General features: G+C 39.1%; 1 protein-coding gene across 1 annotated transcript in view; it reads right to left on the minus strand.

Annotated features, from left to right (window-relative positions):
- Window positions 1–27,681, minus strand: part of galnt18b (UDP-N-acetyl-alpha-D-galactosamine:polypeptide N-acetylgalactosaminyltransferase 18b) — an 86,346-nt gene that overhangs the window by 9,353 nt on the left and 49,312 nt on the right. The window contains exons 5-9 of the mRNA XM_003442373.5: window positions 27,184–27,381; window positions 26,816–26,930; window positions 9,655–9,840; window positions 7,668–7,805; window positions 11–106 (exon numbers count right to left, since the gene is read on the minus strand). Coding sequence (XP_003442421.1) covers window positions 11–106; window positions 7,668–7,805; window positions 9,655–9,840; window positions 26,816–26,930; window positions 27,184–27,381 — 733 coding nt within the window. The remainder of the gene's footprint in view (window positions 1–10; window positions 107–7,667; window positions 7,806–9,654; window positions 9,841–26,815; window positions 26,931–27,183; window positions 27,382–27,681) is intronic.

The raw sequence follows: 27,681 nt of genomic DNA on the forward strand, positions 1-27,681 counted from the left end.
GAGCACTAACCTGTGGTGTCATCCCGTGGCAGAGATACAGGATGGGCATGTTGTCATTGTCAGGCCCCTGGTCCAGACACAGATCCGTCTTCAGAGAATTTTTCAACTGGGGAAATGCACCAAGAAACAAAATTTATTTTTTAAAGTCAGTAATATGACTGTGTTTACATGTGGCACAAGCAGGTAACACTATAAACTAAATGAAGTTTGTTATGTTACCTTTATATCCTTTAGAAATATGTGCTTCCATCAACAGTAGTATCTAATTTCTACAAGGCTCACACAGCGAAGTGCCGAGCTTCCATTCAAGCCTGTCACAATTAAAAGACAACTCGATGCGCTCTTTTCTAGTACAGCCTGATTTAGTCACCTCACTTAATTTATTGAAGTAGCTACAAAGAAAACTGAAAAGAAACAAGGGAGAAAAAAAAAAGATTTTTCTGTCCTGCTGAATTACAATTGTACTCAGAGGGAGAATTCTTGACCAACCTTAAGTTTAACTAACTGAACAAAAAAAGGCAATTATTTAAGGTGGTAAATTACATGTCACTTTATTACTCCGTCGATTGATCCTGGTACCATTTTATAACGCTTGCTGCAGCACAAGTGTCTTTTCTTTGTCTGGGAGAAGTCCTGTTAGTTCTTCAATTTGTTACTCCAAATGTGTGAAAAATGGTGTACGGAGGACGCTGCTACAAGACAATGATATTTTCTGCACTGTTTTGCATGCATGGTCAGTTTTATTTGTTATGCTGGAGTATGCAATGATTATCATGCTTTTGTACTCCAAAGTACTACATGTCAGAGTCTAAGGAGCTTGGAAAGAAAAGCGTCTGGACTCCTTTAACTTGCTTGAAGACGTTTCACCTCTCATCCGAGAAGCTTCTTCAGTTCTGGGGTCAAATGGTGGAGAGTCCCAGATTTAAGCCCTGTGGGAGTTTCCCCCCCAAGAGGGACAATGGACCCCCTGATGATCCTCTACCTACTCACATGAGCCAAGGTGTGAAAAAGGGTGTAGGTCACAATCAGCCCAGGTTTTGGGTGAGCTCACTGTGAAACCTAGCCCCACCCTATCATGTGATTTCCTGAGGTCAAATGGTCCAGGATGTGAGTGGGCATTAAGGTGTCTGGGAAGGGATCTCAAAACTGGATTGTAGAGCCACTGCCTCTGTTCAAAGATGGTTATTCACAGTGGACAGATGGCTTCTTTCACTCCTCTTTCAAACTATCTGGCTTCTCTTTCCAAAATGTGAACATTGGCATCCTCGAAAGAGTGACCTTTGTCCTTTAGATGCAGATGGACATGTCAGAGTACTACATGTTTGATCAATAAGACAAAAACAGTCCTGGAACAGAGCGAGGAAGCTCTGTTCAACTCTGAACTGCATTATTTCTTCTTCCATAAGGGAGGAAATTATTACCCAGACAGTTAGTACTTCCTGATGCATTGCTAGCTTTTGCTTTGAAAATACTTCTACAAAACTGTGTAAGCTTGGAGCTAAAAACCCAGAAAGACAAATAAGAATTACCCTCACTTGCCACTTTATTGAGTATACCTGTTAACAGGAAGCTAAAAACATGAAACATGATTGTATAACTTGAAAATAACCAAAATCGAACAATCGAAGGTTGGAAAAACATTGCCTGGTTTGATGAATCTCAATTTGTGCTGGATCAGTCAGCTGGTAGGGTCAGAATTTGTTCTGAACAACATGAAAGCATGGATCCAACCTGCCTTGTATCAATGATTCAGGCTGGTTTGATAGTGTGTGGGAAATTTCTTGGCAAAATTCAGGCTCCTTAGTACCAAGTGTACATCTGAGGAATGTTTCTAGCACCTTTTTGAATCTATGCCACGTATAATTAATGCAGTTCTGAAGGCAAAAGGTGATCCAACCCAGTACAAGCGAGATGTAACTAATTAAGAGGCCAGAGAGGTTTACATCCCACAGAAACCATCTAATACCAACATCAATCATACACCTTCACTGAAACTCACAGAATATGAGGTTTAAAGCATAATTACAAAAAATACAGAGGAAAATGGACGTGAGTGGGTCGAAAGATCTAAACATGAATCATATTCTGAATCCTCTTAAACTAATTTTTACTTTATAAAAATGTAAATCCGAACTGTTACGCTTCATGAACATGACTCAGATTTTGAGGCCCAGAGGGTTATTCATGTGCGTCATGACAAAGGTCGGCAAGATTGCAAGATACAAAGTGCACCGCAGGGAGCTCAGGGATAGTGGTTTGAGCAAGGAGTGAATTAGGCAAAGATGTGAGATCAGAAGAACACAGTTGCTCCGGGGATGTCTACTCGTATCTGATAATCAGTAGATCCACAGGCAGCGCATGGCCACATCAACAGCACAGGTCTAAACTATTCTAAAGCTATAAAAACAATAAATATGTAACAGGAAGTGACACCTATGGGAAAACAGTCACGTTGAACCATCAGGACCTTTAGCTTTTGAAATATGATGTATGAAACATGTGTCAGAAAATATGTGGGTGGAGTATTGTTACAAGAGAGATTTAAAACTGAAATCCTTCAGGTTTGATTGGACTGCTCTAATGTGTGCACAGCAAATACAAAGCTGGATAGGAGCAGGAACGAGATACAAAGCTGTACAAAATGAGGGAGAAATAAATAGACCTGAAACACGTGAATTGAAAATGTGAGGACATTTTTGGCTGTCGAAATAAAAATGATCAGCTTACCACTTTGGTCAAGACTATGAACCCATGCTAAGAGGTTTAAAACACTAGAGATGTGTCTTATACGTGCATGATTGAGCAACATCTTGTTTCTGTTAATTAATGCCACAACATGACAACAATTAAAAAAATAGCCTACAACCCAACCCGATATCACTGCAAAGCGTGTAACAGAAATACTGGTCCACCGTTTGCATTTTACGCTTTGCTTCTCGAAAGTGTGAAATGGACACGCATGCAGAAGTTGCAATACCAGCAGGCGGAGATAATACAGCCAAGAAGTCACTAATGAGCAAGGAAGGTATGAAATACATTCCAGGGTCCTTAATCACTGCAAACAATTAAGATAGGCGGCTAATATGTAGACGCTAATGTGTTAATAATGTCTGTTTAAATTTTTTCCCGTGATTATTTTCATGTTGGCTTAAAATAAAATGTCTCCCTCTGCTGGTACTGCAGCTTACTGCAACTTATTGTGACTGCATGGAAATGGACACAGTGGGCTGGTGTGCCTATTACCCATTTTGGCCTGATACTGGGTTATACAGCCAGAGGTAATTCCTCAGATCATCAGTTTATCCAGTCCTTTCTTTTATGACCAAATACCTGTGAAAACTAAAATTTTCATTCATTGCACTTTTGACTTTGTGTTAGGGCAGATTAGCGAACATTAGGCTAACATTAGTTGGGCTAACATAGTGAATGTGATAAACATTACACCTAATAAACATCGGGATTTACACTTTTATTTATTGTTAAAAAGTTTGTGACTCCCACAGCTTCATACACCAAATAAAGCAGCGGTCCCCAACCTTTTTTGTGCCACGGACCGGTTTATGTGCGACAATATTTTCACAGACCGGCCTTTAAGGTGTTGCGGATAAATACAACAAAATAAAACCAGTACCACTACCAAAAAAAAAGATTTATTCATAATACATGGGAAAAGACCCAGGGAAACTGAGTTAACGATAAAAATGATTAAAAAAAATAACGATAAAAACTGATAAAAACCCTGAAAACCATAAATTTGACACCTGAGCTTCAACTCTTGCGTACCAAACGACTTGTCCGTGGCCCGGAGATTATATACATATGATTGTGCTAACTGTAATTTTGTTTGAAATGGTATGTAAAATGAACAGATGTAATGAAATGATTAAAAGTAAGCATTCCATAGTGAATCTGATTAGGTGAAGTGTAATGATGTTGTGAACAGAAAGTCAGTGAGATTTTAATATACAGACAGACATAAAAACAGTAAATACGGCACAACAATGCTCTGTCCTTTCTCTCCTACAGTCAGTAGCAAATATACAGCCCATGAGCTCTTATGATCTTATGATTAGTCTACATGATTTTTGAACTGATATATCTTCTTGAGGCCCAATGCTCAAGAGGTATGCAACCCTCAATGACTTCAAGTTCCCTTTAAGTCAATTCACTCAGTACAACACATAAGTATGACGCGTGTCATGGCTGAAGAAACCTTTATTCACGCCTTTAAGGTGGATGACCTGTGATGACATGCTCACAGCCCCCCCTGCACATATACCCCCTGTCATCACAGTCATCCCTCAGTTATGCTCTTCACCTCGCTGAGAATACCTCTGCTGATTTGGGCTAGCTAGCTGCTGCTAGTTAGCTCCGTTGTCTGCCGACTTGACGCAGTTGGAGCGCTAACTTCGACTTTTCTTGTGCAGCGTTTTGCTTTGCGTTTTGGAGTGGACTCCAAACCTAAGCGAGCAAAGCAGAAATCTTCTGTCCGCCCCTGTCCTCAGTGGTGTGGTTTCTCTGTGCACAACAGAGACCAGCACGATGCCTGCCCTGTCTGCCTGGGGATTGCCCATGCTAGTAGAGCACTGACGGAGCCTGAAGCCTCTGCATTTTGTCACCAGCTCTGGTGCTCGACCCTGGAAAGATGGGTGACGTTTGTGGAGAAAGTGCGAGGATGTACGGCTGTTGCAAGACATGACACTCTCCTCTCCAAGTCTGGGGCCCCGGCTTCATCCGAATCCAAAGACGAGGAGTATCCTGTTGATGTCCCCGCAATTAGGCAGCGCTGACACTCCTCAGAGAGAGAGGAATCTGCATCTTAGCCTATCTAGGCGACTGGGCTCGTAGCTTCCTCCAGACAACAAGCGGTGACACAGCTGTCACTGGTTCTGTCACGTATTCACACACTGGGTTTCTCTGTGAACTTTCAAAAGAGCTCGCCAATCCCAAGTCAGCAGATTTCGTTCCTCATTTTGGAAATAAAATGGTAAATGGCCTGTATTTGTATAGCGCTTTACTAGTCCCTAAGGACCCCAAAGCACTGTTCTTCTCCAAAATCAACCACGATGCACCCTTGGGCATGGACGGGCTAGCGCACCAATGGCCAGATGTGCTCCTGTATGCATTTCCCCCTGTGGAAATAATATCTCCGGTTCTAGAGAGAGTGCGTTGGCAGTCTCTCTCTCTCTGATTCTAGTGGCCCCTTGTTGGCCCACAAGGTCGTGGTATGCAGACCAGACCTGCTAGCAGCGAGTCCTTGGCAGCTTCCTCTCCGCAGGGACCTCCTCTCCTAGGCGGGAGGAGAAGTGGTTCATCAGAGCCCAGATCTGTGGCACCTATATGCTTACCTGCCGAAAGGTCAAACTTGGTTGCTAGGGGCCTGCCACCTAGTGTGGTGGCAAAAATTCAGAGCGTTAGGGCCTCATCCACTAGAGGCTTCAAGCAATGGTGCCAGGACCACCACACTCTCCCATTCCAGTGCTCTATTGTGGATGTTTTGACATTCCTGCAGGAGCTGCTGGATAAGGGCCTTTCATTTTCTACAATTAAGGTTTATTTAGCAGCTGTATCTGCTTGTCATATTGGTTCTGGAAGGGTGGCACCAGGTGCACATCCCCTCGCCATACATTTTTTTAAAAGGGGTTCGCGTGACTTGTCTTTGGTGCTGGAGGCCCTTTGTGGCTCCCCTTTTGAACCCATTGAGTCTGTGGATATATAATTTCTCTCATATAAGACTGCATTGCTTCTCGCTTTGGCTTTTGCAAAGCGAGTGGGTGACCTTCATGCTCTGTATGTGCATCCCTTCTGCACACAGTTCTCTGCTGATGGCCACAAGGTTGTATTGCGTCCGAATGCTGCATATTTTCCCAAGATCATGCCTGCATCATGCATCTTATAGCTCAATGGAGTTTGAGTTGCTCCCCTCCTTTTGCAGCTGAAAAGCAGAGGAGGATGCAATGTCTTTGTCCAGTGTGTGCACTGGTTTATAGAAGCTATCTCACTGGCGTACAGCACCAAGGGTCTCGCTTTGCCTCAGGGAGTGAGAGCTCATTCCACCAGGGGAATGGCATACTCATGGGCTCTTTTTAAAGGGGTATTAGCTTTATTTTGATACCAAGATTGTTTACAGAGAGTTTGTAATTGCAGAGAAATACTCCATTCATTTTGGCCATGTCATTTTCGAGTAGGAAGCTCAGAAAGACCTTTGGGTAGGAACAGGCTATACAAACTGGATTTTATGATGTGTTCTGTCATCTGACTGAACTGTATACCTTGCCCCCCTCCAATTGCTTGAATAAATAATCAATTTGGTGTTGAAGGCTAAACTGTGGCCATCATCTTTTAAATTGTTCATATTACAATAAAGGCAATATCTTGTGTACTTAGGGGCTATACTAGCCTATAAAAAGAACAGATCCTTGGGGCCTATTTTTGTGGCCAGTAAAGTAAAAACTTAGCAATTTAAAAGTGCACAGATCATTAAGGGGAGAGTTACTTTTAATGGGTGTGGCTGGTAATTATGCATGATGAATGGGGCTACTCAGTTAGGTGCATTACTAGAAGTAAAAGTAGAGGCACTGGCAGTTCCTTGGCAACTTTATAGGTAAAGATGCAAATACACACCATTAGCTATAATTCATAAGCTAGCTGTAAAGTGTAATTGCTTATGTTAGTGCATTGCATATGGCACGGCAATGTCACATCAAATATCAGCTTTCTTTATCTCTTTAGTAGTGTATTTGTTATGCATGTGAAAGAGTGTATACCTTAGGGGGACTCAAATCAAATTAAATCTGCTGGGCTGGGTTAACTAATCATCCTAAATCACATTTGATTGTATACATCCACAAGATCTAAATAAACAATTTCTCGCATTCTTTCTTTTGCGCCCACACACATGGAGGACAAAGATAAACACCTATCTTTAGCATAAATAATACTGAAAAATTAGTTTGACACTGCCGCCTTGCCTTTGTATTTTGTTGTTTTCATTAAACAAGGCTGACAATCTGTTGCATGTAATGAACCCACATGACACCACAACTGAGTAACCCGTGAATGCATGGCAGAAATACAGGGTAATTAGGTCAACTAATTCTGGGAAATTAATGTAATGAGACCCATCTATTCCCTTCTCTGTATCCATCCACTATCCACCGTCAGTTAATGTGGGGGGAAAAAAGGATAGAAATGAGTGTGATAATAGTGTGGCCTGTGTGTCACAGTGGATTAGGGTGGATCGTAGTGATGTGGCGTGGGAGGACCGTGGAAATGCAGCTGTTTGAGAACACCTAGGAATGGGCAAATAGAAGCACTGCCAGCATGCCAATTGGGTGTTATGTTTTCTGGCATCTCTGACTGAAAACTGTGCCGTAGCGCTCTCTAGAAGAATATGCTACAGGTATCTTTTAATTAACCTTACTGAAGTTTATAAGAAAAATGATAAGAATCAAAAAAATAATAAATACTTCAGCTTCACTAACTTATTAAGAGTGTAGGAAGTTGCTGAAGCAACCTGGTCTAGGTGAACTGTTTGTGTTCCTGACTGCAGCCATCCGTATCCCAGCACAAGGATTAAAATGATTTGCTCAGGCACGGTTTAGCCCTGCGTTGGCATTTGCAGACACCGAACTGAATTTAGGATGAAGAGAGAGTCGGCAGCTTACTACTCCGTATGCGATGGTGTCGCTGTACATCCTCATATCAGGGTAGATGTTGACCAGGTACCAGCGGAAGGTTTTACACTGCAGCCTCTTCCTCAGAGCCTTCCTCCCAGACACATCGCCAATATCAATCCCTGAGTCCTGCATTAAGGAAAACAGCAACACACAGGACAACTCAGAGATGCTCACGCAGAGTACAGAATTGATTACCTGTAGTTTGTAAAAAGAGGACTCAAATAATGTGCCATTGACGTGCATTGTGCAGCTGTTTGTTGTGCATTTGAACAGCCCCTATAAAGTTTTAATGTCTTTTCTGTTTTGACTTAAAATCCATCTTTACTAGCCAGCTGCCACTTCAAATTTCAATACCCAGAGCCTGCCTTATATTACTAGTGGTGAAAAATAACATTAGATTAAGTGTATATTTAAAAGTACAGCATTCATTTCAGTTGTTTAAGCGAATTTCTTGGATTTAAGATTGAGTTGTTTATGTGTCACCTCTAGTTTACTTAAGTCCAGGGCTTGGAAACTTCTTCCACCACAGTTACCATCTGCTGCATGTTGTCCTATGCATCTCCTCTAGCACCACCAACGCCTCTCTCAATTAAGATGAAGAGGTTGCAAATGTTGCTGATGTGACTCTCCGTGGTTCAAAAACATCCACAAAAGTGAACTCAGATGGATGCAAACTTCGGATGAGCACCATGCTCATTTTGAGGCTCTCAGAGGTAAATTAACACTGATGATTTCACTGTGTAGTTAATTCATGGGGCTAAAGCTGGGGCTAAATTTCATGCTTCTTGAGTACAGGCTCTGTTAAACGCCTCATTATTGACTGAATGAATTGCCTGCAGATGTTCATCTATTCATAACATGGATTTACATATTCAAACAGATTATTCAGGACAAGAAAAAAGATTCAGTGAACAAACATTTGACTTTGCCTTTGAGGGATGCTACATTTAACATAAGATGACACGGCGTGCATATTTATTTTGATTGACCAAATCCAAGATCAAATAAAAATCATTTTTTTATGAAATCCTTGAAATTTGACACTAATACAACTGTGAAAACACGCTGAAAATGTTACGTAAGTATATGTGAGTATAGCCTCAAATGCCCGAAATGAAGAGACTGAAAAGAGTAAATCAGCGACGTTTCTGCTCCAACATATTGAATAAATGACGTACAGCTCCTGTCTTTGCATTTAATTTTGTTCTTTCTGTATTATTCATTATTTCACTCCCAAGTCACAGCTATAATCCGGTTACTTTCTTTAATTAATCTTTTAAATTATTATTGTCAGCCTTTACAATGGATTTTCTAAATGCTAATGTCCTCATTTAAACCATTTTCTTGAATCATATTAAGCATTTATTTATTCAGTGGCACGTATTTAATTCAGGCCAGTCTGCAAGTGACAAGAAAATCATTTCATTTGAGCCTTCAGGAGGTGTCAGGGGCCTCGTTCAACTAAGCATCTGCGATGGGAGGAGAGCAGCTGATAACAGATGACACTCAACCCTCAACATTTAGATTAGGTAGCTGAAGACTGGACTGAGCCTGATCGTTCTGAAATTTATGGTGCTTTTCTCTGATATGATCTCTTTTATTTGTGGGTTTGCACATCTGACTTTATAAATACTCCCTTTGGATTATGACACAAAAGGAAAACAGTGAATCATGCTGTGAGAAATTATGAAGTTCTTGTTTTGATGTTATTTTTAGGGTTTTGGAAAAGAACCATCATTCTTTGAAGACTCTTTCTGAATAGTGGATGAATGCAACTAAAGATGAGGTGTTTATTTTCCTTGTATGCACACATCTAAAGTATCAGCAGTCCAATCGTGTAAAAAAAATCACAACAAATTCCAAGGGATTAACTTTTTTCATTGCACATTGCACCACTGACAAGCTGTAAGCTAACATTCCCCAACCTAAAATCCACGTGTGACTTGCACTTGTTGTCATTAACATGGTCACTGACCTCCAGTGGAATATTCCAGGCCATGTAGACGTGGCTTTTAAACTCATCCATCCAAACTTCTGCAACTCTCAGGGCGTTTCGACGTACGTGCGATGTCAGGTCCTCGGTGTAGGGTTTATGAGCACGCTCTATGTGGGCGATGCGAGCACAAGGCAGGACTTCGATGCTGCCTCCACACTGCCACACCTGGATTTAAGTATTCCAAATACAAAGAAAAGAAAGTTCTGTTAGTTTTTCACAATAACAACCCAAGTTATTGTTGTGCTGTTTAAAAGTTTATCTTGAAATATTCAATTGTATTCTTCCAGCAATTAAGTCACAAAACAGACAGATACCCCAGAAGACTTTGAGAACACAGCTGCACCAAAGGCTGCACAGATGTTGCTGTTACACACTCTAGGGCCTTGTACCTGATGCTCACGCTAGCAAGCAGGCCCTCTATGGAGCACTGAAAGTGTCTTAAGTATACTTTAGAAAGGGGCGAGTTTCAATAAAGCTGTGCTGTGCTTCCAGAACTGACAATAGACAGGAAAATTTTTTTTCTGTGAAGACCCTTGACCCATTTTCTGTTGTGTTTTTTTTACACTCACAGGCCACTTTATCTCATTAAAAATGCCAGTATAATCAGCCAATGACAACCCAGCAACTTAATGTATTTGACCATGTAGACATGGTCAAAACGACCTGCTGAAGTTCAAAGTGGGCATCAGAATAGGGAAGAAAGTTAATTTAAGGGACTTTGAACATGGCATCGCTGTTGGTGCCAGATACGCTGGACTGAGTATTTCAGAAACTGTTGATCCATTAAAATTTCTCACACACGACCATCTTTAGGGTTCATAGAGGAAATATCCAGAAAGCAGCAGTTCTCAGAGTGCAGATGCCTTGCTGATGCCAGAGATTCGAGGAGAATGGCCACACTGCTTTAAGCTGATAGGAAGCCAACAATAACTCAAACAAAAACTCATTAGGCAGAAAATCATGTCTGCTGCAGAAGACCACACCAGTTCATACAGACTCATAAAACTGGACAGTAGAAGATTAGATAAACGTTGTTTCGGGTGATGAATCTCGATTTCTGCTACGACATGATGATGGTGGAGTCAGAATTTGTTCTGAACAACACGAAATTATGGATCCATCCTGCTTTGTATCAGTACTTATGACTGCTGGTGGTTTCGCGGCGTGGTGGATGTTTTCTTGGTACACTTTGGGCCCCTTGGTACCAACTGAGCATTGTTCCACCCATCCAGCAACTGTTTGATGCTATCATGTCAAGACTCTCTGAGGAACATTTTGAGCACATTGTTGTTTTACAAAGAAAAGGAAGTTTCCTTCTTAGCTCTCTTCTGATGTTTACATCATACCTGAAAAGCAGACTGTTACTCAAGTGCGAAAACAGTTTTTGGAAACTTCACAGTCAGTGCAGTGGGCCATGATGACATCGAGACTGCTTAAAGCACGTAGTGGCTAACAAGCACAGGGCCTTCATTATCTCTGCTGCCTGCTGTATCCTTGACTGTGAAGAAGGAGTGCCCGTGGTGGAGAATGTGGATAGTCCTAGTGCCCAGGAGGAAAAGCTTGACTCTTTGACTCTAAAAGCTAGTGGCACTAAGTCCTCATATAATGAAGACCTCTGGGAGACTCAATGCCCTGTTGCAGGACTTTCTAAAAACTTTTCCCAACTGTAATAATCCCATCCAAGAAAATGGAGACCGTTAATGAACGCAGAATGCTGACTGAAGGGAAGTTTTGCTAAATACAATACATTTGTATAATGTATAAAAACACTTCTTAATGGATTTCTGTTTTGGGAAAAACTTTTTAATCGACATGAAATGACACGTAAAATGATTGGTTCAGTGACTGCGGTTATTATAAAAAACACACTTGATTTATATTAACATTTACAATTTCCCCATATTCTTCAACAACCCAATCAGAAATAGGAACAATTTCAATTTTAATTTAATTAGTGCATTAGTACATCAAAAAGATTATGAATTTCAGAGTAAGAAAAAAGAAACTTTGAGTGGAATGAAATGAGACTTCAATCTTGGAGGGATATGAATTAGAAAATAAATTGGGCTGTACAGTTCTGCTGATTGCTATCTGAAGAATGTGAATGGCCTCTCAAATCTTCCAAAGACTTCAACAAAGCAATGAAGATGTGTTCTTCTGCGTACATGCTCACATTTGTGTGGGTTTGTCACAGGAGATGTCACTAACAGAGCCTGTGGAGGATGCTAAGAAATCACTTAAATGTGTTGAACTCAGCATTATCTCAGAACACCCAATGCTTCAGTGTGAATAAGCTTTAAACGATCACACTGTGCTCTTATGTGAGGACCAAATAGCACAGCTGACATCCTTCCTGTTATTTTCATCATTTTCATCAACCCGAAGAAAACACAAAAAGCATTTGCTGCAAATAAGCATCATCCAGCATAGAGAACAAACATGAGCTGTGGCATACGCTCTGGATACAATTGGGGTAAAATTGACACAATTTCTGCAGATGAGTTAAATCGTCAAGCAGATCTGGTCGTGCCTTTACTTGTCAGTGTTTTTCTTTATTTTCTTTTAAAAAAGAAATCAAATTCAAAACAAGTAATTCAAATTCATGGCTGGTAATGAGCTGACGATTATGTACATGATAATGCATTTAATGGGTCCTTGGTGAAAGCAGCTGGAAAGCAGCTGATCTATTTAAAAGTTCAGGCCACAAAACCCCCTGAGGATCACCTTGGTTTATTTATTGTGTATTTTAAGGTGCAGATCAGGTTTAGCAGATTTCCACAAGTAATACCAAGTCACTGGTTCATGTGGTTGTTAACGCCCAAAAGAAACTGCTCAGTTGTAGCAGCAGTTGCTCAATTCTTCTGTGTCCCAGAAGAAAACTAAAACACCAGATTAAAGACTAATATTCTTATTCATGCAGTTTCCAAAAGCAGATAAGTGGCATAACTTTTTTTTTTCAAAGCTTAAAATCTAGTCAAGTGCACATATGCAAACAGATTAGCACACTAATACAAAAACAAACAAACATACAAAAGAGAAACTGACCAGAATTTTAAATCCTTTGTATTTTGCTGTTTTAATTTGTGTGTTTATTATGTCTTGAGCTGAGCAAATGAGCAAATAGGTGGATTCTAGGTCCTTGAAGGTTCTTATGTATCAGATATACTTAATAACAGCTAAAATAACCAAGTTATAGAATTAATAAGCTAGCGTTAAATATTGTATTGGAAAGCAACAACCTACAAAAGTGATATATTTGTAGAGTTTATCTATCTATAACAGCTTAGAAAAAGGCATTAAATGCACAGTTTGCATCTGTGACCAAGCAAATGCCGACACTGGAATGATAAAATGCTGAAAATCATTAACAATCTTAGCAGGCCAGCATTATAACGTTTCCTAATTAGACTGTAACCCAAAGATCAGCAGAGTCTGACTATACTAATATTTGTTTTTATGATATATTTGTTTACAAATAAACAACAAACTGAAATGTTTACCATTATTGTTATGAATGTTTGAATGTCATGATGTGGAGCTCAATGATATCTGTTGAGATATCTTTAATAAAATTAATTGAAATTCAACAAACAGTTGTTAGTTATTTTGGTCTGAGCCCAAATTGTGGACTGGTCAGCTGGTAAAAGTTAAGAGATCACTAGATAACATATTACTTTGGTGGTAGTTTCAATATTACACCAATTTGTGCTAGGACTTTATATAAAACATGGTCAATTAGGGCTTCTATGCAGCAGCATTCTCCATTGTTTAGTGTCAACTTTTTCTTCTGACAATGGAAAAAAAATAAATAACTCAGTTTTTCCCTTTGTTAAAGCCCTGCTGTTAACCACTAATTTCCAGCAGCCTGTTTCTAAATTCATTTCAAGAAACAGGCCATTACTGTCAGGACAGAAGTCTGAGCCTACCATTATTATGCATGCCTATATTGTTATTCTTTTCAAAATACAAAGCCTTATACGGTTACCCTTCCCCTTGAATGATCAAACCCACCACCTAATTTGCATGTTCATTCATACAATCTGTTTTCCAGTGTGTCGCCGAAGCAAAAAGCACAGCTATGCAGCTACTGCAGCAAACAATTACACCACACTTTACTCCGAGGAGTTGGCACAATGTTGGATGAGAAACTGCTCTCAATCTCCATGCTGTCAAACAGGAGTTTTATAAACCTAATCGCGACACTTAATTGGGCCTTGTCATTACGGGTGGCGGGACTGTTCACCCACACTGTGATACAAATAAATCACTACTCCACCACTTACAGTCCATGAGCCTACTTTGTGTTATTAAGAGTCAGGTCCTCACTCTTCCTAGTCTCCCTGACTCCTGATGATAGAACAATCTCAGGCAGAGCTGCACAACCTCTGCCTTTTCTTGTAAGCTTAAAACTCACCTCCTCAAGAAATAACTCACGTCACCCGCTCCCTCTCGTATCAAACCCCTTCCTTCCAGATCCTCTTGCAAATATACTCATGTTTAAATATCCTCTTCCTCACCATCTAGGTGCTCTTCCTCTTAATTTCTTTTTGTAGAACTTTTCAGCCAGAGAGCCTGTCTCACATTACAGCTGTGTTTGCTTAGATCTATTACCAGGGCACCATCAGTCTGAGCCTAAGCTAATTTTACTGCTGCCCTCATCATAATTTGCTTTGGATAAGAGCAAGAGCTAAATACCTTTAATGTAAATGTAATGTGAGTGGAAGTGCTTCATTCATTTTTCTGTGTGGTGGTGCCACTTACCAAACAGATTGTGCAGTGGTTTAAAGTGGATTTTGATGAGAGTAGCCACAAGGTTACTTTGCAAAAATCTTTGAGGATATGAAGCATGCCGGCAAAGAGCTTTACGGTGCAGCCAAAGTCCTAATCAAATTACATATATGCAGGCTTATCTACTTAATCATTTCATGAACTTTGTCAACTTCTGGTTTGCACATAGTTTGCAGCTTTAAAGTACTCCACCCAAAATCTTTAGTGTCAAATATTCACTCCCTCCAGGCTTAAAAGGCAGCATGTAAAATGTTTGTGTTTTTCTTCTTCACTGAGAACAGCAGCTACTTGAAGTTGTGTTCGTACAACTGATTTCAGCATTTTCACAGGCAAAAGATGAAGATGCACATGAAACACCTCAAAGCACTTTTTTGGCATAAAGTATTTCTCTGCTTCCAAGTGTGCTCCGGATATAAGAACAGTATTGTCTTTGTTACTCGATGTTTAACTGACAGATAAACACATTTTACGTTAATGTTATGCATCATTCAAAAATAAAATCACAAATTGTCATTACAGGTCAAAGTTATAGCTCCATCAAAGCATCTACTACACGATTAAACAACAGTTTTTATCCCAGAATCATCATCACACTGAAATCTGCTCTGAAATCACAAACATTATCAATAAATAAATCTATCAATACCTGGTGCAATACTATATTTTGCTATTTACTCTTTAATGCATAAAGTGCAATACTTTTATAAAACTACTGGTGCCATTTTTTAAAAACTCTCTTAAGCATACAGGAATGTCTGGAACTGCACGCATGTGTTTGTGTTTTGATGAATAAGCACACTAATCTGTCTTTTCTATGCATATTATACATATTCTTTATGTATAATAGGTATTCTTGTTAGTGCACAGAATTTTACTGTGCATTTTTTACACTGTGAAATTAATCTTGAATCTACAGCATCTGCATACAATGAGTTATGAGAAACATACAGTATATTTTGACTTGTTTTTTGAATTGTGAGCATTATGGGATATTATGTCTGCTTGAGGTCGGGAACAGGATTAAAAAAAAATGATATAGCCGTGTTTCTAGCTGGGAAGACTTGGATTTGGAGTTCATAAGTTCATGTATCAGTCTTGCTATAGCTGCATCCTGGAGGTGTGCAAATGAAATGGGGTGCGTTTTTCTGTTAAATACCATGCACTTTAATAAAAGCTGGCATGCATTTGAATGCCAATAGATGTAAAACTATGATATATATCTATCTTTGAATAGATTTTCAGCAGGATATCGCAGGGAAAGTTCTAGAGATTATTTTTGCCATTTGCACTTAAAAGAAAACAACAACTGAATGGAAAATGGTGTGAAAATTGGACTCTTGCTTATGCAAATGAGTGAATTATCCTATACAATGACACAGATGATGTAATTCTAACATGAACACCTTGATGTGACAGCTTGTTTATGACTGAAATGATGCTTCTGAAGCACCATAAAGTCCTGTGATTTCATATATGCTACTTTAGGAATTCTACTGTTTTTCACTTCATGCTTGTCTGCGTATCTGAAGGTATCTGCTTTCATCTTCCTGCACAACCTCTCCTGTCCCTCCAGAAACCTTAACTGGCTTTTAAATAAACTCCCTAATATTTCCCACTGCATTCATTTCACATTTCCTCAGTATTTTGTGATAATAAAACCCTTCACATCAAAGCGCAGACTTACTTTAAAGGTAAAGCTTGACTTCCTCTTTTCCTGCCCAGAGCGCAGAGTTAAAGCAGTGCAGACAATTGGTAAAGAGTTTCCACTGAACGTGTATCAGCTTGCACTCTTTGTTGTTTGAAAAGCAAAGCACATTTCCCCGTCTTCACCGCAGAAATGCCGAACCATTTGCAGACAATCCTAAACACACCAGGCAAAGTATTTCTAATTGACCAAATCAGTCTTATTATGTGTTTGTGTATGGCACAATAAAAAAGATTATGTTAATTTAAGCCAGGTTCAGACACTCACTTCATTATGTTAATGTGTTGGCAGTTTCTCATGTTCGTTTTGAATTTGAATAAAAGTCACAGGGATACAACTCAAAAACATAATAATGGTTTCTTTAAATGTTAAATATTACGTAAAACTCATATCTGAAGCAAATTAGACTTTAATTTGGGCTTGACCCAAAATTTCAGTGGGGTTTGACTCGGATCACTCAGAAGAGAAGCATCTCTATCATTTTACCTTAGACTGATGTTTCACTGCTCGTTGAATTAAAAAGTCAAAATCCACGTTCAGATGTAGTGATGCATATAAATGTTAAACTCTGTACAGTCTAACAGGTGTTTAATTTATGTGAGAAATGCAGAATTTTAGCCAAAGCAAGAACCTCTTCAACGATTTCGCTGCCTGTTCTCAGTCGTGACAACTGCAAAACCTCACAAGGTGGTGTCGCATTAAGCTATCCTCTGAATAACTGTAAAACTAAGCAGCAGTTTTTTCCGTTCCTGGAATATCTCCTACAGCAAACTTACTAATGGATGTGGATATGCTAATGCTGTCAGAGTGTAGGCGATAAAACGAGCAACTAAATTCTATATTCTACCTAATAAATGGTGACACTGAAGAGAAAATTATTAGGGGATCTTCCAGCCTTGATTAGTGTAGTGAGAAGACGGTGTGAAGGTCCCTCTTGCTCACTGTGGTCATTAATTAAAGCTCAGAGATAAACAGTCAGTCAAATACAACATAAGTTTTAAAACCCACTCATACAGCGTGTGGGGAGAACTCTCTTCACTTTCACATAATTTATTCTCAGTGCTATCAGTCCCTGTCGCACACTGCGTGCAAAATATTGTTAAACTATGAGAACTAGTGTATCAGCAAGCGTTCTTTCAGATTTACATATTTAGTACAGAATGGCTAATATACAAAATACACATGTACTCATGCCTGCATGAATCCCATGCCTGAATATTGTCAGTTAGCTAAAGCTGGAGAAACAGATTTTTATTAAATTTTTAGTGTCTTATAGAGACCTAGAATCCTGCACTTCACATGAGCACTGTTTGATATATTCTAGAAAGCGTAGAACCTACATATTTTTGTTTTTATTAGGCCAAACAAGCAAATCTTACTTTCATTGTTATACTGTAATATTTCTAAAATGTTTTCTGACATTTTTAAGGACATCTGATCGACTTATTAAACAAGTTATTGACTTGACAATGGCTAGAAAAATAATAATATCTACACTATTCTATAGATATTTTAAGCACAGTGGGAAATATAAAGAACTGTCCTGCAGCAGATGGTACGGGTCCTTCTGGGATTACACTAAGAGACCAAAGACATGGAGACAGTCTACATCCACAGGAGAACTGTGGCAAGATCCCCAAGATACTCAAAACAACTTACTGCCAAGCACTTTGAAAAACTTTGCACAAGTCTACCTAAGAGAAATAGTGATATTTTAAAGGTAAAACTACTTTTTTTTCATTTGAAGACTACAAACATGCTAACTTTAAATGTGCATCCATCATGTTATCTACTCAAGATTTTTGCTGACCCTAACTGAGGTCTGAATGTTGCCCTTGGAAAAAAAACCCCTCAAAAAGCTAATAAGGAATAAATGCATATAAATGCAACTTCCTAGGAGACAGGGATGAAGTAATTCATACAGGTGGCATGTGACGATTCTTAGCCTTGAATTATTAATTAAAACATGCAGTTTTATGTTACAGGTGCTGTGAAGTTTGTCAGTTGTTTGCCAGGAATGAAGTCATTACTTCTCTGGATAGTAGCTGCCATTTGGTCCATTCTCTGCCAACATGATCCCAGAGTTGAGTGACAGAAAAACACAAAATAGAACTCTATGTAGGTATGCTTCAGCAGTGTGTCTGTGATCATTGTCATGATGACAAACTAATCAGAGGCTTTTTAGATGACATGGTGGATCTGACCAGAACTCCAACACCACTGGCTGAAATGCAGCCCCAAATCATCACAGATGCTCCACCGTGTTTTACATTTTTACTGTACATACTCACTGTTGTACCTCTCTCCTCGCCTCCTCCATACACACCGAGAACAATTTGAACCAAATATTCAAAGTTGATGTCATTGCTTCATGAGACCTATTAATACTGATTTTCTGTGTGCTGTTTCCTTTACTGAAGACTGGCTTATTGAGAGCCACCACTGTGTTGAGAACATTTCCGATGAGCAGTAGATCAACCGAAGGGTCAGATGTATCAGTCGGGTCTTGTGTGTTTTTTGCTGGATCTTCTTCTAGTTTTTAGGGGCAGAACCTTCAGATACTATTCAACTGCTGCAGGTTTTATTTTTAGGAAACATGTTCTTTGGTCTTTAAGGACATACTCCGCACAATTCTGAGATATACCAAGTTTTCAGTTAATAGCTCTTTGGCCATCATGTTGCTGGTGCAAAAATACTATTTTATTCCTGTCAAACTGCTATATTTGGCATTGGCAACCTAAAGAAATGGGAAAATATTAGGAAATTTTGCAACAGGCTGATGGTAAAAAGTGCCTAAAGATACGATTAAAAATTATTTAGGTAGATACTACACTGGTTCATCTGTTAAATCAGGTGTCTTCTTTAAATTTTTAATTAAATCATCGTCATTGTTTAGTGGCTTCATGACCAACCAAACAAACCAAAAATACGGAAAGAAACAAACATGAATGTATATAAGTTTGTATAATCTCTTGATAAACAAATTAAAAAAAAGAGGAAGAAAAAAACATGAATACAGCATTACTCTAAAAAAGTACAAGGACTGGGTGGAAAATGAGGGAAAACCAAGGCCAATGTCTAAAAAGAAAAACCCCTGAAAGACCTTCGGAAAGCTTGAAGAACTATTGCTCAAGACCACTCTATAAAAATTACCTTAAAAGGTTCTTGGAAGCAAAACTGAAAGGAATAAGGGATGAATCAAGACTTTTTCACAGTACTTTAAATCTCTTTGTCTGAGTCCTCACAGAAGAAAACAGTGTTTTTCTTTAAAATGTTGCTGTAGACTTATTTTACCTCCAGAAACAACACCAGAAAGAATTTAATTCAGCAGTCTGTATTATGAGCATCTCCTGGTGTGTTTGCACTGGGAAATTCCCACCACTCAGAGGTGCTTTTACAAAATAAAAGCCTGCAGTCTGAACCCTGATGAGCACAGTTCTTCTGTATAGAGTCGATACCGAATCCTTCGAGTCTTTTTTCTTTAAATCCAAGTAGTTTCCTTCTCACTCAAAATTTTACACAGACATTTTGGTGCACTGGGTGAAGGTTTTAACATAATAATCAAGCACATTTATCTTCACAGTGATATAGCTGTTGTAATGCCAAAAGCCAAGAACAAAGTGAAGCTCCTAGAGCAAACGTAGCTAAGAGTGCTTATACTTAAATCTAATATTTTTCTTAGGAAAAAGGAAACCAGCAATGTTTTTTGGTAAGTGGAAAGATGGCTTATGAAATGCTGTGAAACACTAATAACAATTTCAGGATAAAAATTAAACCCAGTGAGAGTAGTATGGTCTTATAATGTTACTCCTACTGAAATTACTTTATATGGGCAGGCCAAAGTAGAGAAGCCAGTCTGAGTTATGTGAACAGACTGGTGTTTGTTGGGAATCATTGAATTTAATTCTGTTAATATGGCTCCGATTAAAACAGCGTTTCTGCATTTGTCTCAGTACACTATAAAACTATTGTAATGTTACAAGTGTCCAGCTGTTTACTGCAAACCCTGCCATTTATAGGATTTAACTGTGGCTCATATAGCATTACCGTATAACAAGGATCATCGTATCCATGAAACTGCAACATTTCTCATTTTTATACAAGACGGCTGCAATGCTGTTCCCATTACCCCTGTTAGAGGAAAGACTTGCTCATTGATTGTCCTGTTGGTCTGAGATTACGCAGTGGGGTTCAATAGATTTTCAGCAGAACAGGGGTCATGGAACTCAATCAGCGCTGTCTTACAATTACAGACTCGGTCTTTATGTTACAATGTTTTGTTATTCGTTCGTATATGATTACAGAGAGCCAAATCTTTTTAAAATTTTATATGGTGGAGAACTTCAAAACAGCATTATGCAGTCTGAATACTGAACACAAAATTGAGCTGGTAATTTATTCACAGGTACTGCTAATGTGAATGTGGCTTTTGTTTCAGATTCACTCACCTGCAATTGATACCCCAAATATTGAGTTTAAGACTAAAATAACGACATGTGGGAAACATTTTGTGAATGTGAATGTCTTTTACAAGACACAAAGTTTGTATATTCATACACATTATTAGGTACACCCTGCTAGTTCTGGGTTAGACCTTCTTTTGCCTCCAGAACTGCCCTAATTCTTATTGCTGGAAACATTCCATATTGACATGATAGCATCACACATTTGCTGTAGATCTCAGTTGCATGTGTTATCTTCTGCAGCTGAAGCCCATGTCCTTCAGCGTTCAACATTTTGTTTATTCAGAGATGCTCTCCTGCATACCTTGGTTCTAATAAGTGCTTGTTTGAATTACTGCTGCCACTCCCTGGATATTTTCTTTTTCTGATCATTCTCTGCAAACCGTAGCGCTGGGTCAGGATCAGTACTTTGTGAAATAGTCAAACCACCATCTGGTATCCACAACCACAACACATCTTAAATCTTTCTCTCCCATTCAGCAGGTAATCTTGAGCATGTCTACAGGTGTGCCCAGTAGCGGTTTTTGATATGGGCGACATGGGCAGTTACCCAGGGCGGCATCGTCGTCGGGGCGGCATCATGGCATCAGCAAAAAAAAGTTGCTCGCACCCACACTGCCCCGACATCATGACAGCGCATTTTGGGGATTGCAGGAGAGTTTGCCCAGGGCACCAAACAGGCCAGGACCTGTGCCTAATAACATGGCTGATGAGTATATATTTAAATTTGCGTGACATTGCTGTTTGATTTTGTATATGCTGAATCTAAACAACTAATTTGCTGTATTTGAATACTTAAACTTACTATATGTATTGTACCTCATGTCTATTACATGTGCAGCACATGAAGTATTTCTTCAACAGATACATAACAAAAAATCCTGATGCTTGGTAACTGATCAAACTGCAAGTTTGATTAATGACAACTATCATTTTAAACATTATCACAGAAAAATAGTTCAGTTTGATAACTGGCCTTAATATTTTGTTTAGATAGAGTTTGAGTGATTCGACGTCCTATTTATGCGTTTTACATTGTTTTTTTTGTAAAGCTCAAACAGATTACACTTTTTTTTTATAGCGAATTAAATTGCTTGGTGAATATTTGGCTGAAATCTACTGTGTAAATCATTATGATGACAGTAATGATGCTTTATTGCCACTTCCATAAATACTGTGCACAAAGGCTGCTGCATAATTGTTTTTCATAGCCCTCAATGATTCTCATTTCTCAACACAACCGTCCTGGCACTGTTAGAATGATGATGTCTGCTTTGGTCTTCTTATGATGCATTGTCCTAGGCTGACTTCACTGGCGCGGTACCCAGTATTCACAGGTGTTTGGGGAAATCATTTGTATTATAATTTTGTTTCATGGTCCTGTGGCAATTTGCTGTGCATTCCACCGTACAGTCTGACTTGAAGGATAACCTCAAAAAAATAAATGATATCTTAGGGTTTTTTTTAACGCATCCACCTTCAGTTTTCAAAAAACAAATCATCCCAGTGTTCCTTGAAGCTCAAACAGAGAACCAGCCCTGTTAGAAACGGGTCAGATTTGTGTTACAGATCTAACGATGCTTTGTGTTTTATTGTGGACATGACTCAGACTCCCTAAGACAATCCTTCAGCATTTTAATGCAAAAGACAACATAGATAGATCACATTCAAAAAGACTTTTGATTCTAATTCACTGGTTTCAACTCCAACACATACAGATACATTCCCTGAATTTCCAGAGACTGTCATTGGCCCTTCTATCACGTGTAAATCAGTAGCTAATTTGCGGTCAATAGTTTTAAAATCTGTAAAGACCCCTTAAAAAGAAAGATAAAGCACTAGCATTAGCTTCCTACAGGCAGCATTAGATGGCAATTAGAAACTGCAATGCATTATATGATGCTGGTTACATATACATATATAATGTAATGAAAATGTGAATTTGTAAAAGTGGTCTCTGTTCAGTCTTTGATTGGCACTCAAAATGTGAATTCAAGTTTTTACTGGGGATTTGGTAAAGTCGAAAAGATATATGAAGATATTTAGTATAAATAAGATTATCTGTTCTCCTGCTCTGTTTGACTTCTGAATCTGGATTACCTTTTTGTTTTGTTGGAGTTTCTGCAAAACATTGGCTTAAAACTGCTTTAAATAACTTTAAACTGATTCATAACAGACAATTGTGCATTCTACTAAAGATGTGTATATTTTGTTCCTAGCTTACTTTGGTAAATCCTTATTTGGGGTAAATCATCAACAGCCAGGTGAGAGGAAAACTAAACCCGAGAGTCATCTTGAACCAAAAAATGATCTGGGTTATTTAGAGATTTCCCTGTAAAATGTCTTACTTCTAAACATCCCTGATATTCTATGTTATGAATTTTACATATTCAGAACAAATTGCAATAAATTTACATTTGACAAAATACAGTTACGATGGATTTAGCGCACTGACTGCTCACTGTGTATAATAGTCAAATACTCTTTTATATGCACTATGCATCACAGTTGTAAACTTGTGTCAGATAAAGAGAAGAGCCCTCAAGTGTGTCCCAATATTTGACTGGTACTGGATTTAATCAAACAGTTTTTTTTATTCTAACGTGTACCAGAAAAAAAGAATCTAGCTCTTACATTAAATTGCATAAAATAAAAACATTATATGAAGAACATGAGGCTGGATTTTTTCACATATGACAGAAATGTATAATCAACTGTTCGTAGGCACAATGACATGCATCCCCCTTCAGTTATACACATAAGATGCCATTTATGAAAACAACACATGCAGATAGTCAAATATTATGCTTCTGCATTGTGATCAAATGTGATCATAGAGCAGCAGTTCATTCAACCCTCACTCTACAGAGCACAAGCCCTTTAAAGCCCCAGCCAAAGCCTGCAGTTTTTGGCCTGGCCTGACTGTGTCTCTGAGGATTCGTCAGCAGCCAGTCTGCATGCTGGCAGGTGGTCTGGAGGCATGACCAATACGCTACAGACAGACAGGCAGACAGACAAACAGACCCTGTTGGGGCTCTATGGGACTGTTAATCTGGGGCCAAGCCAGGGTCCTTCAGACTTGTAGCTCTAAGCTCATTGTCTCACCCTCTGTTTCAAAAATGCTGCAGAACTATAAACTGCATTTAACTCCCAGCAAGGGCAAGTTCCTTCAGTCAATTATAACCACGGAAGTAAACAACATGGTGGACAAAGACTGAACTCAAAGCTAAGATAATAAAGCAAGAAGGCAAAGTGATGGGTTATAATATATGTGATAAAATCATCAATGTGTTCAGCTATAAATCAGGCACTGGAGCTATTATTGGACTCGGGAATTCTAAAAGCATGTAATGACTTGCAGGACTAATCTCCCTTCTTTACTGATGATTGCATCTCTGTCATTAGTGAGCATGGATATTTCAACATTCAGCATACTGTCATAAACTTGTCTCCATTTCCTGCTCACAAAAAAAAAAGTTGAGGAGGAGCTGTCCCTCGTTTCTTGCTTTTAATAAACAGGCTGATAGCTGCATTAATGATCTTGGTATAGTACATGTGTGCTATCATCAGCTACAGGGTACTTCTAGCTCTGGCCCATCTGCTTTTGGTTCTGCTGAAGTGAATGCACACAAAAGCGATTTTCAGCTCCCAGACAAAGCTGATGAGGGTGTACAAATTAATTAAAGCACTGTTAGAAGGACGCAACTCAACGGCAGACACGGTGCATCTCTCTGCTCTAAACAATGTCAGCATTCTGTTCACACACGGTTGCTATCACAGTCTCACATGTGCTTCAGAGGGATCGCCAGGGCATGAAGGTGATCATTCAGACTTCAGAATTCATTAGTAGTGATCATTTGTTCTAGCTAAATCTACATGAGGGAATATGTCACAGTGCATTCCAGGTACAGTAGGAAAAAAGGGATAATTCCCTCTGCTCGAGTCACTTGTTCCAGTCAGATCATCTCAGCATTTGCAGTGCATGGCCTCCCTGTTTTTCTACTATTTTTCTTGATGTAAATTTATGTAAAAAAGGAAGAGAATTGTATTTTATAAATAAAAGATTTAGATTTTTTGTTTGTTTAGATGTCGCTTGTTTTATGATGTATTGTTATACATGACCAGAAATGATCTCTGTGCCTTGATAAGGTAAGAATAAAAAACAAAGCAGCTAATTCGAGCCAAGCTACGTCTAGGCCAGTGTTCGTGGTTTTTTTTTTTTTTTATTGTAGTGGGAGAAGTAAAATGTTAGTTTTGCAGTTTAATTTTCCAAATAAGCAACATGCCAATATTAATATTTTCCCACATTTTCCCTGTTCCTTAAAAACAAAACATATTCTTCAAAAATATGCTTGGTTTCACTTTCTATCCTTCTCTTATAAGGATAGTAATGCATATAGTCCTGAGACAGTCTGCTTGTGAGATGGGAGAATAGATAGCCTTTACATTTTGTGGGTGAAAAAGACAAGAAGTACATCACAGTAAAATGCAAACTGTGCAGTGTTGCCAACTCCTCAGTAAGGAAAATCGCTATTGGCTGTCCTAAAATGACGTCGTCGCCTAATTTGCATAATTGGTCACGCTAATGTAATTGTAACCTACGTTGTTGGAGAGAGAAATAACATCGTGGAAGAGACATAAAGTGAATAAAAAACGTCCTAAATGCAGTTAGAATTTATTTAGAACTACAAATTAAATTTCTTTTAGTAATTATTGTTTTTTAATGTCACAATTCCAACCCTGCTCCTTTATCCGGGTTTGGACCGGCAAAAGTGACCCGAAATTGGCACTCTGGTGGAGTTACTTTGTGTGTGTGAGTGTGTGTTTATAAGTAGTTTTAAACCTTGTGATCCACAAAACAACATAACAGTAAAAGAAGAACTGACTGCGTTACAGTCAGTGCGGGAGCAGCGGCTTCGCTCATGCGCGATTCATTTGCCGTTTGGAGGCATAGGTGTGAACATCTCTTGCCCTGATAGCAGCTGGGGGAGGACTATCTTCCGCCTGTGAGTGCTTTGGCACGGGTGAGGTGCCCATGGCAGCACCGCTGCTTGTTGAGAGTAAGAGCGATACGCGTTTTCACGTCAAAAAGTCGTCATAAATAAGTTTCCAATAACACCAGTCGCCAGATTTGTCGCTAGTCGCTTTTTAGAAAAAAAAAGTCGCTAAGGGGTCTGAAAACTCGCTAAATATAGCGACAAAGTCGCCAAGTTGGCAACACTGAAACTGTGCCTGGCTGATGATAAATGTTTATCAGCCGAAGAGCTCTACTTCACATGTCAAGAGGCACCTGCAAGCAGAGCACAGCAGCTCCAGAACACTTTTAACTCAGATGTCACGCCGATTGAAATTCATGAGCTTGTTGCTGCTCACGTGTTGGAGAAGATGCCACCAACTCACTATGCCATGAGCTAGAGTCGGTGCATTCAGAGATAGATGTACAGTAGGTTACATGGCCAACTGTACACCTACCAACACGAGAAAAGCACAATTTATGGTCCCGCAAATGTGTCCATCAGAATACATTTTTATGGTTGGACAGTGATTGGAGAGGGATGCTCCTGTGCAGTTCTCCAAAATCCCGATTGCACGTCTGTGAACGAGTGACAGTGTAGTTCACCACTGAAGCAGAAGCCCAAAAAATGATCAAAGATCAAATAAATAATATTAAAATAAAGACGGTCATTGTTTTTAACACTCAGTATCACTTGCTGTACTTATTGGGCAGTGTGATACTACTACTACTAATATGTGTGCCATGAAGGGAGATTATTTTGTGAGTTGTATATTTCTAAGAACTTTCCAAAGAATGTTTTGATCAGCAGTAATTTGAAGTGCCAGCCTTATTTTACAGTTCTCTAGTTTTAAGATTAAAAACAGTAGCATTCAGCAAAAAGACACCGTGTTGACAGTTTGTATAATGGATATTCTACATAACCCCAAAGGCTGCTTCATATTTCTTTCCCCCACACTATTTTTAAATGCACAGAGACCATTGCTTGAAGCCAAATTACACTTTCCCAGGTAAGGCTTATGAGTTTAGCATTTTACATATGAACCAGTGAGTGAAGACCTCTGCGACCTTGCTCCTAACAACCATTAAGTTTCATTATCATAGTTAATTTTCCACACATTACCTGGATGAACAATGGCCCATAGCTAGAGGAGTGACATCATTACTCACCCTGATGCCCAGCTCCACGTTTTCACCCCCATACACCTCCATCCCTTCATCGAGCAGGCCAATCTCCTCAAAGTACAGCCTATCCACCACAAAGCAGCCAATCAGAGCTGGGCTCCTGAAGGATTTAAGGGGATGAAGATGAGCTTTTTTTTTTTTATTTTATCAGTTGCTATCCTCTGCACATATAATGTTAGCGTGACACAGTTGCTATAGTAACAGAAGGCAGGAAAAGATGTGTGACCCAAGAACGTGTAAAACGTTCATGGCTGTGCATAAATTCCATTTTTAGCAGGATTTACATGTGTTTTTGAATACTTTAATCATTTTATTTTATTTAGGCTAAAAACATAATTATGTTGTTTTCTTACTGAATTGGTGCAGTCTTGTTGCCCTTGTGCCACCAGGACTTGGGTGGGTTGAGGTAGCGACACCACAGCTCCCAATCAAAGCCCTGTGCAGACAGCGGATACTCTTCAATCTCAAATGTGTCATATTTGATGTTATCAAAAGACGGGGAGATTATCCGCGTTCTGTCTTCTTTAATTCTCTGCAGAATAGGTTCAGCCCTGTAAATATGGAGAGAGAAAGATATTTCAGTGTCAGTATGTGTTGTTGCGTGCTTTCTCCATCGACTCTATGACCACACTTGTCAGGTTAGGGTATTTGTTCAGTAAACAATTTTATTCAGTTCATTGCTCATCTCAAAACTTTATGGAAATTATTTTTTTTAATCAAAATATGAAGAGATAAGATTTGTTTACACACAATTACACATTTTTTCTTTTCCAAACAGTTTTTCAAAAAATGCAATTCATGGAAAACTAACACAATACACAATAACAGGAACACACACACACACACACACA

This window comes from Oreochromis niloticus, linkage group LG1 (genome assembly GCF_001858045.2).
Source record: "Oreochromis niloticus isolate F11D_XX linkage group LG1, O_niloticus_UMD_NMBU, whole genome shotgun sequence".
Lineage (NCBI taxonomy): Eukaryota > Metazoa > Chordata > Actinopteri > Cichliformes > Cichlidae > Oreochromis > Oreochromis niloticus.